A 13,722-nucleotide genomic window follows, 5' to 3' on the forward strand; every position below is an offset into this window, starting at 1 on the left:
TAAAATGGTTATAACGGAAAATAACGGAATCCATAAGACGGAATGATAGATCCGTTATGCTGCCCAAAGACTTGTATTATGACGGAATGTAAAACGGAAGCCTTTAAAAGGCATTTTGTTTTGCTTTCTGTCTTAATAGAAGTCTATGGGGAAGCATAACAGATCCGTCTGGTTTCCATTATGCAGAACGAAGAAAAAAGTCCTGCCGACAGGACTTTGTATTCCGTCTTGCATAACAGGACCCAGACGGATCCGTTATGATTCCCCATAGACTTTTATTAAGACGGAAAGCAAAACAGAATGCCTTTAAAGGCTTCCGTTTTGACTTCCATCTTATGGATTCTGTTATTTTCCTTTATTACGATTTTATAACGGAAAGCCATAACGGAATCCAGAATGCAGATGTGAACCCACCCTTACCTGTACTTTCCTAAGGGTGGTATTACACTGCCCGATCTATAGGCAGTGCGAGCGCCAATGGATGAGAACACAGTCTGGTGCAAACTGAATGCAATACGATTCATTCCTCCCCGATTCTGGTCAATTCATTATTGGCAGCACATCCGCGATACCAGGGATAGGTGCTTCCAATAAGGGCATCCTTCATCCTGCGTTTGCTTATTCATCGGCTGATCGACTGCTTGCTTACAAGAGCCAAATATTGGGAATGAGTGTTCCTATGAATGCTCATTCCTGATAATTTTCCTGATTATAGTGCAGCCTAATAGAGTCATTACAGCCCATAAATACTCATTATAGCCAAATCAGTTTGATAATTTACCTTAAATGAGTGTTGATGAGCTGTCATGAGCTCAGGGACAAGAGCTACAGATCGAGCCGTCAGAGCAGGTTTATTACTCTGTGACACAAAGTGGCACTTACGACTATTGGCGACTGTGAGGCCAATCAGGGAACAGACAGGGCGAGCCATCTCATGTCGGAGAGACTCCTGGAGCCTTTCAATCGCCTGTGGAAATGCAGAACTGCAAAGTTTCTGGTTCTCTTCTGAAAGGGAAACATAAAATTACTAGACTGAAATGCAAAAATGGCAACAATCGGCGCCATTGCCCTTCATGGATGAATAAACCCTATTCATTCACCTGTCGGGAAAATGAAGGCGAATATAAAGAGGTCTTACCATGCTGTGGATTATTGACACAGGCACACAGTGCGCTGCAGACAGACGACCAGAGCTGATATTGGGGATTTCTGTTTCCATCGGCCAGAATGTTGCATGTCGACATTTTGCTGCAAAGTATCAAAAAGAAAGACACAACTAAATATTTCTGCATGCAGATTTCATCAGGCGTCCAAAAAAGCATTTCCATTATTTACCTAAATAAACTAAGAAGTATATCAATGCATCCGGATTCTCTAGAAAGGCTCTGACCGGCCTCTGAAAGAAAAGACCAGAACATTAAAACACAATGGACCAAATGTATCTACAGGACACAATATGGTATCCAGCATCGGGTCGTAAGGGCTTGTGCACATGGCCGTCACAAGGGACCCGCAGACCTCTATAGGGCTCTACTGTACCTCTGCTTTTATATGGAGGCATACGGATTTGGCATGAAAAATATCATTCCCATTAGATGCCGTATTAAGACATTCTTTTCCCCTTAAGGCTACATGCACACGAACGTATTTGGTTTCAGTTTCCGTTCTTTTTTACGGATTGGATAAGGACCTATTAATTTCAATGGGTCCGCAAAAAATGTCCGTATGTCCATTCCATAGCCCCGCAAAAAATATAGAGCATGTCCTATTCTAGTCCGTTTTGTGGACAAGATAAGGAATGGTTACAATGGATCCGCAAAAAAAAACAAATGCAATACCGGTGCCAAAAGAACGTATTTTTTTGCTGATCAGTGTCTTGCGGACCGCAAAACACATATGGTCGTGTGAATGTAGCCTTAGGCTGGGTTCACATTAAGTTTTCTCCCGACTGTTTAACGTATACGTTAAATGGATGCCTCAGACTGATGCCATATAGTGACATCCGTTCACCATAGAGTTTCATTGCAAAAAAAAAAAAACGAGATTTTTGTATAACTTACCAGTAAAATCTCTTTCTCGCTCTTTCCTTGGGGGACACAGAAGACCTTGGTATAGCTCATCTCCCTAGGAGGCGTGACACTAAGTGAAAACTGTTAAGCCCCTCCTCCACAGCTATACCCTCAGCCTGGAGAGAGAGGCTGCCAGTTGCGTGTCCAAGTAGTGAAAAAAAGGCAAAGTCCAAAAGTGGAACCAACAAGCCAACTACCCAACGGGTAAAACAACTCGGAAACCGTGTAGAGAAAAAACAAAGAATGGGTGGGTGCTGTGTCCCCCAAGGAAAGAGCGAGAAAGAGATTTTACTGGTAAGTTATACAAAAATCTCGTTTTCTCGCCCAGTTTCCTTGGGGGACACAGAAGACCTTGGGACGTTCAAAAGCAGTCCAAAAGGGGGAGGGACCACAGCACCAAGGCGAATCACCCGAAGGCATCAAGAAACCGCCGCCCGCAGACCAGGCGGCCCAAGGCAGCATCTGCCGAAGCCAGAGTATGCACCCTGTAGAACGCTGTAAGGCAGACCAGTGACCGCCGCGCACAGACGCATGGCCGAAACCAAATGCCACCGGCCCAGGAGGCACCGACCGCTCCGGTGAAACGAACGGTGACACCAAAAGCAGAACCCTGCCCTTGGTGCGGTAACCACAGCAACAACCACTGTGAGAAAGCGGAGGAAAGTCACCCCGGAGGCCACCAACCCGTTGCGCGGACCTCCTGGAAAACCAAGAGACCGAACGTCGACAAGAGTCGGAGATCTCCAAGTAAAAACCGCAAGGCCCAAACAACTCCCAAATCGGTGAAGTGTCCGTTCCCGGGGGTGGGAAGGGGAGGACGAAAGCCCCGTTAAAATGAAAGACAAACACCACCTTCAGAAGGAAGGAAGAGACGGGATGGAGAACAGCCCTGTCCCGAGGAAAGAGAAGGCTCGGAACAAGAAGGGCCGCCACCCAGGCACCCGCCAGAGACACGACGGCTACGGAAACATAACCGTACAGGACAGAAGGAGTAGAGAGAACTCCTGTAACGGCTCCAAGGGAAAGATTGGAGCGCCAAGAGCCCAGTATGCAATGCCCAGGGCGGTACCCAGGGGCAGTACGAGGGAACCCCAAAGCCGCTCCACGGAAAAGGGCCCTGACAGGCCCAGAGGGCCGGGGAACGCCGAAAGGGGAAGGACAGCGCTGACACTTGACACTTCAAGCAACAGAGTCCCAGTCCCAGATCCAGGTCGGACTGGAGAAAGACAGAACCATGGAGAGAGAAAGGCAGAGTGGGGGAACGCCCAGCTTCCCACAGAACCCCCGGTAAAACCCCTAAGTCCTACAACAGATCCTGGACAAAACACGGCCAGGAGCGAACACTAGCGAGCCCGCTAGAGTCGCCTGGGCAAGCGGGTGAAACCCAATGCGAACAGGCGCAGACCAGTAACACGGGCAGAACGGTCGGCAAAACTGGTCCCGTCGGCCCCCGAGCAACGTAGTCCTGTAACCACCCGGAGTGGGGGAGCAGAAGGACAGACGGAAAGGAACCGAAGGGTCCGCCCAGCAACCGCCAGGACAAGACAGGCTAAAGTCCATGCCGATGTAGCCACCACAGGAAGACGTCCTACAGTCCCGGTGTGGGAGATCTAATGACAATCTCGACCGAATGGGGGTCCTCCCAAGCTACAGCCAGAGTGAACAAGGGAGACAGCACGAGGCCAAGAGGAACATCAGAACCATCCACATGAACAACCAAGCTCTCCCCAGAGGGGAGGGCAGCGAAGGAACAGCCACTGAAGCGCGGCCGGGGCAAAAGCCACATCGGAGGGAGCCGAGCCAAACCGAGTGGGAGCCAAGCAGAGCCGGCGAAAAAAGGCAGTCGAGACAGAGGCCGGCATAACACCCTACAACTGAAAGGAGGAGTGGGCAACAGGGAAGCCATAGGACAGCTCAAAGGCAGAACCCCGCTCACCGAGACGCCCGGTTCACTGCCACGCAGAAGGCGAGTACCCTGAAGAACCCAAGGTGGAGGTCCTACGGACCTGGGTAAGTGAGCACCCAAGAGCAGCTGGGTGACCATCCCGAGAAAAGCGGCCCGAACCCGGTAGCGGACCAGCCTAAAGCGCAGAGGGGGCGCCAAAAGAAAAAACTCATACCGCACGACACCCGAAGAGGAGGAAAAACAGTAGCAGGCGAGGGAACAGCAGTCCCGCCAGAGCTAACGCAGAAATCGAGTGGCACTGCAAACGGCACTCTCGACCCAGTGACCACTTGCGCCGGGAAGCGAGTGCACGGGAGAACGAAAGGGTACGTATCAAAGAACCACGAACACTCCCCAGGTGGAAAGGCCAACGGACATGGTGGATGCCGAAACAACGGGACCACAATATACAGGCCAAACCAGAAAAAACGAGCACCACCCAGCTCGGCGAAGTAGAGAGCAAGTAGAGCCCATCTACTCATATCTAAAGAATACACCTTTGAATACAGCGGCATACTTGTAATGCTTATATGACAGCACCCAAGGGTTATACAGGTGGACAGAATGATCTCTTTAGAGAAGAGTGCAAGGCCCGTGACAGCACCACATCCCAAGAGAAAAAAGGGTAAGTCGCAGAAGGAAGTGAGGCATACGTACGAACAGCCCCGCAAGCAGTGAGAAGGCCAACCCACCTATGGGAGGAGAAGGCATACACGGCCCAAACAACGGACAGAGCACACCAGAAAAATTCCGCTCACTGCAAAAAAATAGTCACCCAGTGAAGGGGATCAGCCACAGAGCCCAACAGTATCAACGGAAGTGCAAAGTGCAACCTGAAAGGGAGTGATGCACAAGACATCAGTATGGCATGCGATGGGAACGCAGGCAGGCCCCCCAGAAAAGGGGGAAATGCACCTGGCAACACTGCAGCTGGTAAGAATGCAAAGGCCCGTCCCAAAGGGGGGTTGCCCAAGGCCAGTAACAACTTCAGAGAAGTAGAAAATACCATAGTTCGCCCAGAAGGTGACTAATCACATGGCCGCACAGTACCCAGCGGGAACGCAGGAGGTCCGCCCAGAGAAAGGGGGACATGCCCGGGGTTATCTTACCATAAAGCGAGTGCGCAATAACCCACCTAACACCGAATACTGCGAGAGTGCAACTACTCCACAACGAAGGAGAACAAGCAAGAATCCCGCACAGCATTTCAAGGACAGCCATGGGTCACGTGAGGGTGCAAATTCTTGCCCATGGATGAGGTGGGCCGTGTATGGCCCGCAACATATCCGGCGAAAGAGCAGTATTCCACCCAGAAGGGGGCGGGTAATGCACACGGCCGTCATCGCATCCAGCAAAAATGCAAGCACCCCGCCAAGGATGCGGGACATGCACATGGCCAGCAACACACTGGCGAGAAAACAACCACAGTCAGTGGCGTTGTGCATATGCCGCCTGAGGAAAGGATACATGCTCATCGCTGGCAGCGATTCCAGCGAGTGCAGCACACCACCCAAGGAAGGTGTCGTGCACATGGCCGGCAGCGAATCCAGCGATAGTGCAGCAAACCACCTATGGAAGGAGTTCATGCACATGGCCGGCAGCAAATCCAGAGAGAGTGCAGCATTCCGCCTATGGACGGAGGTCATGCGTATGGCCGGCAGCGAATCCAGAAAGTGCAGCATTCCGCCTATGGAAGGAGGCCATGCACATGGCCGGTTCATGCATATGGCCGGCAGCGAATCCAGCGAGAGTGCAGCGTTCTGCCCATGGACGGAGGCCATGCATATGGCCGGCAGCGAATCCAGAGAGAGGGAGCGCAGCAGCCCTCCTTTGGACGGAGGTCATGCGTATGACCAGCAGCGAAGTCAGAGAGAGTGCAACATTCCACCTATGGAAGGAGGTCATGCATAAGGCCGTAGCGAACCCAGCGAGAGTACAGCATTCCGCCTATGGAAGGAGGTCATGCATATGGCCGTAGCGAACCCAGCGAGAGTGCAGCGTTCCGCCTATGGAAGGAGGTCATGCATATGGCCGTAGCGAATCCAGCGAGAGTGCAGCGTCCTGTCTATGGAAGGGGGTCACGCATATGGCCGTAGCAAACCCAGCGAGAGTGCAGCGTTCCGCCTATGGAAGGGGGTCGTGCACAAGGTCAGCATCGTATGCGGTAAAAGGGCAGTATTCCGCCTACAGAAGGGGGTCATGCACAAGGCCAGCCCGCAGCCAGAGAGAGTGCAGTATGCCGCCTATAATGGGGGGTCATGCACATGGCCAGTACCGTGACTGGAGAAGGCGACTAATTCTGCCTATAGAAAAGGGCGGCCTGCACCTGGCCAGCGCCGTATCCCAGGAGAGGGCAAGGGTCCGCCTAGAAGGGGAACATGTATACCTGGCCAGTGCCACGGAGCGCAACATGCCGCCTATGGAATAGGGGCAGGCATACGGCCAGCGCTCTAAGGTCAGGCTGCAGCATCCTGCGCAGCCAACAAAAAAATACAGATACCTCTTATATATATATATACACACATACTGTTAATTCTTATATTATTTCTGTAGTTATGTTTTTTATTTATTATTCTAAAACACAGCCTCTTTGAGGCAGGAAGGGGCCACCATATAAGGGCACAGCCGTCGGCATCCAAGAGGTTAACAGGGATCCGACCTGAGAGCGGTGCAGCGATGCCCTGGGGGCGGGGGGACCTCCGGCGGGAAGAATTCGCGCCTGGAGAGTGCCCGCCCCCTCCAATCGAGGCCGGAAATTTGCGGCCTACTAGGCCGCGAAGCCGGGGCCTAAATTTTCGCGGCCGCGAAGCCGGGGCCTAAATTTTCGCGGCCGCGAAGCCGGGGCCTAAATTTTCGCGGTGCCCGGAGGTACCGGCCGGGACCTGGAGGGAGCGGAGCGGCGCGTGCATAATACCGGCCGCGGGAGCCCACCCCGCGGGCCGGAACAGTCAGGGGGCCCGGGAAGGAGCTGGAAAGAATCTTTCTGCGGCGCCCGGCCGACCGGAAAGACAGCCTCTGAGAGCAGCAGTGATCGCCAGGGTCTGCTGGGACACCGCACCAGTCATTCCGGCCGCGGGTGCCCACCCCGCGGACCGGAAACAAGGGCCCTACGCTGCAGCCGTCAGGAGAGGGCCTCTGGCCCTGAGCAGCGCACCGGTAAGGCGATAGGGGGGGGGGGGGGGGGGGCGGGGGAACCCTGTGACCGGGTGCCCGTATAGAGGCAGCTCCCTGGGCGGCATGATAGGGACGCCAGCATAACCCCTCAGTGGGCTACCTATTATGGAGGGGAGGAGAGGGAGCTAATAAAACAAGCTAGGATCCAGCAGGGACCAATATGGGGGTCAGTCACGCAGGAGACCTGGGTGGGGGGAGGGGGTCGTAGGGCTGGAGAAGCCACTCTCTCACCACAGCCGTCTTCACCCTCGGTCCGTTCCAGCAGGGTCGCCCCTTCAGCTACTGGCACCGTAGTGGCAGGACGCTGGAAGAGGGACTTGGCGTGCGGGCGACCCTTGCGCTGGCGGGATGCAGGGGAGCTGGGCTGCCCTGGTCCCCTTGCCTTCTGTGGGGGAGGCAGCAGTGCGGATGACCGGCACTGGCGCAGCTCAACCCCGGGAGAAACAGAGAGGTCTAGTGCGACTCTGTTGTCCCGTAATGTCTGGAACAAAAAGAAAAGAAAAAGTAAAAATCAAAATTAAAAACAAGGAGAAAACAGCCCTGCAGTAGCAGGGAGTGTCTTGCCTCCTTGGACACTAAGCTAAAACTGGCAGCCTCTCTCTCCAGGCTGAGGGTATAGCTGTGGAGGAGGGGCTTAACAGTTTTCACTTAGTGTCACGCCTCCTAGGGAGATGAGCTATACCAAGGTCTTCTGTGTCCCCCAAGGAAACTGGGCGAGAAAGATATATTTTTTTTTTTTACGATGGTAAAAAAGTATGTTTTTTTTTTACTGGACTGTGCAGGATACAAGAACGTAGTGTGCTGTGTTTTTGCATCCTTTTTTTATTTTCTAAGGTGTACGTCAAACGGAGACATGAAACGTGATGTGAACCCACCGTTAGAAACTGTACTTCAAGTGGAGAATACCTCCATGCTGAGAGTTGTGATAGACGGTACTTTGAAGCAGGATTTTTGAGAAAAAACCTGGCAGGACGTCTAGTAGACCGTAAGATTCCTGATGACCCCACCCACACAGAATGATTGACAGCTTTCCCTGTCTCAGCGTGTCACGGTGTTTGGGCAGGGTAAGCATGACTCTCACAGTCTCTCCTAGGAGTCCTGTCGGGCTTACTCTTCTTTTTACACAGAATTCCTGCTCCCATTTATATAAAAGGATACAGATCAGCGTATCTCCCTCTATACTGCTCTCAGAGGCTGCGGCAGAAATCACACTGCTGGATTTTTTTGCGATTCGCCTGTCGGGGTCGCGGCAAACATGCATGTCGCACTGCGCCTGCATTCACTTCTATGGGATAACTGCTACACTGCGATACCCATGCAATCCATGGCCGCAACAGTGCGGTGCAGCTGTACCCTGAGATCCCCTATTCCAATACCAGAGATATATAGGTGTTCCTTGCGTCCTGTGATCTCCGTGGGTGACGTTTTTTGTTTTTTTTTCAAATTGTGGTTCTCTTGCAAACTGCACCACAGAAGCGCGTGTATACCCAAAATGGGATGCATTATTTACCTCCATATTCAGGACTGGATAATGCGATCTTTGGACCAGAGAAGCTGTGCATCCCTGATCTATGTAAAGAAGGTATGGGGCATATTGGATGACGGACAGTTCTATCGTTATCAGAATATATAAGAAGAACTTGTCCTACAAAATATATACATTTTTCAAACCAGCACATGGATCTGAGCAATTAAACATTTTGTATCACTAATAATTGAATTCAATAAAATCTATATAGCACCACCTGCTGTTTGTTCTTTCCTTATTTCTCCGTCCACCTCAGTAACATAGCTGAGGTGGTCGCACATGCTCAGTTCTATCCTTTACTTGCCACCAGTCATATCTACTGTTAGAAGCTATGAGATGTACAGGGAGAGCTGCATCAGAAAGGAAACGCCCTTTGAGAAACAACACGCCCCCTGAAATGCCAGCTTGAAGAAAATCTAGCAGAGCAATTGGAGCAACGAATGGGGCGATCTCTGGATCCACGTGAGGTACAGGGCTGGTTCTAGCTGTGTCTGATTTTGATTTTCTTTACAGTAATGCTGGTATAACTCTTTTAAGTTACATAGGAACTCACTGTTATTTGAAACTACGATGAGGAATATGAAAACGCACATCCGTTTTAGGTTTACAGAAGATTGCTCATCCGATAAGATTGCGTGGATATCTTCAAACAGAGCTGGTGTGCCTAAGGCCTGCTGACAATACACTGAAATGGAAACCAATGAAGCCAATTATTTTGTAATATTTTACCAGGTACACGTCAGAAATTGTAAGGAAAATCACATCTTTACCGCTGTTCTCTGCCAGAATTGCTAGTGTATATAAGCAGGTTTCTTTTAACATTGAGTGAGAGCTGGATTTTGCGAGGTTGTTGAGAAACATTAAGCCACCAATTTCTCTGAAGTAGTCGCATGCATCATCTGTAAAAAAATAAAAAATAAAATAAGAAAATATATATATATATATATATATATATATATATATATATATATATATATATATATATATATATATATATCTATATATCTATCTATAGTTTCCAAAGATGAGGCAGCAATCCAATGAAAATAGAAAATGGATCCTTTATTCCCCTTTGTGCAACGTTTCAACCGTCTCAATGCGGTCTTTCTCAAGCATATCAACATCACTTTACGCAGTATTTGGAACCTATACTTATTTATAGCCGTCTAAGCCTGCGACAGAGGACTTGCACCCGTTATTTTTTGGTCTTGTGCTGCTGGGCTGCTTTTTTGGTTTCTATATATATATCTATATATTTATTAATATAAAAATGTAAACCAAGAGATATATAAATGTAAAGGATTGCTCCTTGTATATTATTATTATTATTAAAGTGCCATTCATCCCATAGCGCTGTACATATGATAAGCGGTGCACATACATAATACAGACAATTGCACTAATCATAAACAAGACGAGTTACAGACTGGCACAGAAGGAGAGAGGGCCCTGCCCGTGAGGGCTTACAATCTACATGGTATATATATATATATATATATATATATATATATATATATATATATATATATATATATATATATATATATTTATTTTTACATATACTGTGGGACTTCTGCAGATAAAACTGATTCTTTCCCAATGGTGAACCCCTCCCTAATCATTTGAACGCATGAATGCATGTTTCCCCTGCACTGCCTCTACAGCACTGCACAATGCCCATTGAAGTCAACAGATGGGGTCAAAGGCAACATCTCCATGTGGCCACTGGTGGCGCAGGGGAGTTGTGGTATAGGATAGGTGGTGGCATTGGCAGCAACAGTCAACTTTACTGATGAACTTGCAATCTTAAATGGGTTGTCCAGACATTTTTGAGTGATGGTCTAATATCAGGACAGGCCATGACTAGCTAATCGGCAGGGTCCGGCACCCCACGATCAGCTGTTCAGTGTAGCTGGAATTTGGCGCCAGAGCTACAGAGCACCATCGACATTGTAGCGGAGGATGCTCGTTACTACAGCGCTGCTCTCATTGAGGTCAGTGGGAGCAGCGACGAGCGCTCTCCACTACAATGCTGACAGCGCTCTGTAGCTCTGCCGCAGACTTCCAGCAACAGAGCTACCTGGGGTTACGGGGTGCCAGACCCAAACCAATCAACATTGTAGCGGAGGACGCTTGCTACTGCAGCGTCGCTCTCATTGATGTCAGTGGGAGCAGCGACGAGCGCTCTACTACAATGTTGCGGGGTGCCAGACCCCCAGCTAGTGATGGCCTATCCTAAGGATAAGGCTGGATAACCCCTTTAATAAAGTGGCCTTCTTGTTTAGGCAGCTGTCCGGCCAATTAAGGAGCAGAACAATCGCCTCTTGCAGAGTCACACAGTTCTTGACTGTTATACAGTCCAACTTACAGGACGGCAGTGGTGGTTCCCACATGATTTACAGGGGCACAATGTGTAATTCTTTCCTGCTTCAGGGGCTGAATGGAGGCTAGGCGTTTTAAGAGTCTCCCAAAAAGCTGCTTATAGGCTAGGCCCTTACCAATACGTCCTCCTCCATCAGATCCTGAGTGGCTGGTGTCACCACATGGACCATCAGATGAGTAGACTGCGCGCCCATTACACAAGTCGTCAACACCCTCATGGCATCCTGTGACCTTTGTGGAACCTGGCTTGTCACACAGGGGTGAAGTAATTACATGGGCATATGCCAGGCAAGACCTAAGCACGAAGGACAACCCCTGCCCTTGTGAGAAGCGTGGTGTCTCCACACCTGTGCCATCTCACACTACAGAGGGCCACTGACATTAACTTTAGTGGCGTCTTGAACTGTTGTTTGGCTCTGGACCCCTAAGGCTACTTTCACACTTGTGGCAGAGTGATCCAGCAAGCAGTTCCGTCGCGGGCAATCTGCATGCAAACGGACAGCATTTGTAGACGGATCCGGATGCGGATCTGTCTTACAAATGCATTGCAAGAACGGATCCGTCTCTCTGTTTGTCATATGGACAAACTGATCCGTTTCTATTTTTTTTTTCAAATTTTTACCGGTCTGCGCATGAAGGACAGATCCAGCATTTAATGCCGGATCCGGCACTAATACATTTCAATGTAAATTAATGCCGGATACAGCATTCCGGCAACTGATCCAGAATTTTGGACGGAGAGAATACAGCAGCATGCTGCGGTATTTCCTCAGTCAAAAACGCCGTTCAGTGACTGAACTGAAGACATCCTGAACGGATTTCTCTCCATTCAGAATGCATAGGGGATAAAACTTCCGGTATTGAGCCCCTAAGATGGAACTCAGTGCCGGAAAAGAAAAACGCTAGTGTGAAAGTGCCCTAATAAGAAAGAAGCATAAAATTCACATGAGGCACATCATCAAATACCCAGGGGGTCTCCTCCACACCCCGCAAGCTCACTGTTTCCAGTAGAGATGGATCACAGAGACGGTTATCTCTAAGCTTACAGCATCACGAGAGCGTGCAATGTACATGGTATTCACGTATACAAGTTCCTTACTGTTATCTTGGCAAATGGCGCGAACAGCCGCCAAGGTCTCCTTCTGGGAGTCCGGATTGTCCATTTGAAACTTCAGACATTCTAGTAACAGGTTGAGATCAGTCTTCGTTTCTGCTAAAAAAATAAATTGGAAGTAATTTATTAATTAATATTCTTCCTCACATAATCTGTGTTCCTCCCATCGGTAGGCGTCCGACTATATACACAAATATGGCGGGTATTTCAGGCAGCGATATTTCCACTTTCCGCAGTATAAGGCCTCATGCACATAACCGTATTTTGTTTCCGTGTCCGATCCGTTTTTTTTGCAGATAGGAGGCGGACCCATTCATTTCAATTGGTGCGCAAAAAACGCGGACAGCACACCCTGTGCTGTCCGCATCAGTATGTCCGTTCCGTTGCTCCGCAAAAAAAATAGTGCATGTCCTATTTTTTTCTAGTTTGCGGACAAGGATAGGCATTATTACAACGGATCCGCAAAAAAAAAAACAACGGATGCCATACGGAACGTGATCCGTTTTTTTTGCGGATCCGCAATTTGCGGACCGCAAAACACATACGGTCATGTGCATGTAGCCTAATACATAATACAAAAGAGGTTCTCTGGGAGTAGGAGATTGATGGCCTATCATCGGGATAGGTCACCAATACCTAATCAGTGGGGGTCCGACTCCTGGCACCCCTGCCGATCAGCTGTTTGTAGGGGCCGCGGCGTTCCGGTGAGCGAAGCAGCCAGTTCCTAGGCCAGCCATGTCAGTGTCATCCGTCACATGTGCAGCTCAGCTCCATTCAAGTGAATGGGGCTGAAGGTGAGCTGCAGTACCAAGCACAACCACAATACAATGTACGGCGCTGTGCTTGGTGAGCCGCAGCCTCTTCAAACGGCTGAGCGGTGCAGTGCCATGTGTCGGAACCACACTGATTGCCTATCCTGAGGCTATCTTACTCCAGGAAAACCCCTTTAATACAAGAACTTCGTGAGAATAGGCGTCTTACCAAAATAGGTTACTTTTCTTCCAGACTGTGAGGTTTCTGTAGGATCCATGTTCTAGAGCAAGAAGACACAAGGAGAAATCAAGGTATAGCACAACGTACTTGCCAACGGCCAAATATCCTGCAAGCCGGGTTTTGAAAGGTGTCGTCCATGGGGGATGGATGATACCTTTATGCAAGTCCTTCCCCAAAGTGGGTGTTTTATTGGGGGGGGGTGTTCCTGGTCGGTTTACATACGGTATACACCAGGGTTGCTCACCCTGCGGCCCTCCAGCTGTTTCAAAACTACAACACCTAGCATGCCCTAATAGCTATAGGCTGCCCAGGCATGTTGGGAGTTGTAGTTGGAGGGCCGCAGGTTGGGCATCCCTGGTATACACCAAGGGTCGGCAATCTCTGGCTGTTAGAAAACGATACCTTCCAGCATGCACATTTCCTTGGCTGTTCTCAGAACTAATATTATCACAGCCTGATGAACGTCTTGAAAGAAAAAAAAAAACTAAAACTTGATTGTAGTCTGCTTAAAAAGAGG

The 13,722-nt window shown here is 49.5% G+C and overlaps 1 protein-coding gene across 1 annotated transcript in view; it reads right to left on the reverse strand.

Moving 5' to 3' along the window:
• TERB1 (telomere repeat binding bouquet formation protein 1) overlaps positions 1-13,343 on the reverse strand; it is a 41,495-nt gene extending 28,152 nt beyond the window's left edge. The window contains exons 1-8 of the mRNA XM_044269302.1: positions 13,293-13,343; positions 13,194-13,245; positions 12,198-12,311; positions 9,487-9,615; positions 9,270-9,401; positions 1,336-1,396; positions 1,139-1,248; positions 883-1,005 (exon numbers count right to left, since the gene is read on the reverse strand). Of these exons, the coding sequence (XP_044125237.1) occupies positions 883-1,005; positions 1,139-1,248; positions 1,336-1,396; positions 9,270-9,401; positions 9,487-9,615; positions 12,198-12,311; positions 13,194-13,245; positions 13,293-13,343 (772 nt within the window). The remainder of the gene's footprint in view (positions 1-882; positions 1,006-1,138; positions 1,249-1,335; positions 1,397-9,269; positions 9,402-9,486; positions 9,616-12,197; positions 12,312-13,193; positions 13,246-13,292) is intronic.
• Between the last annotated feature and the right edge of the window lie 379 nt (positions 13,344-13,722).

Source organism: Bufo gargarizans, chromosome 10 (assembly GCF_014858855.1).
Source record: "Bufo gargarizans isolate SCDJY-AF-19 chromosome 10, ASM1485885v1, whole genome shotgun sequence".
In the NCBI taxonomy this organism is placed as follows: Eukaryota; Metazoa; Chordata; class Amphibia; order Anura; family Bufonidae; genus Bufo; species Bufo gargarizans.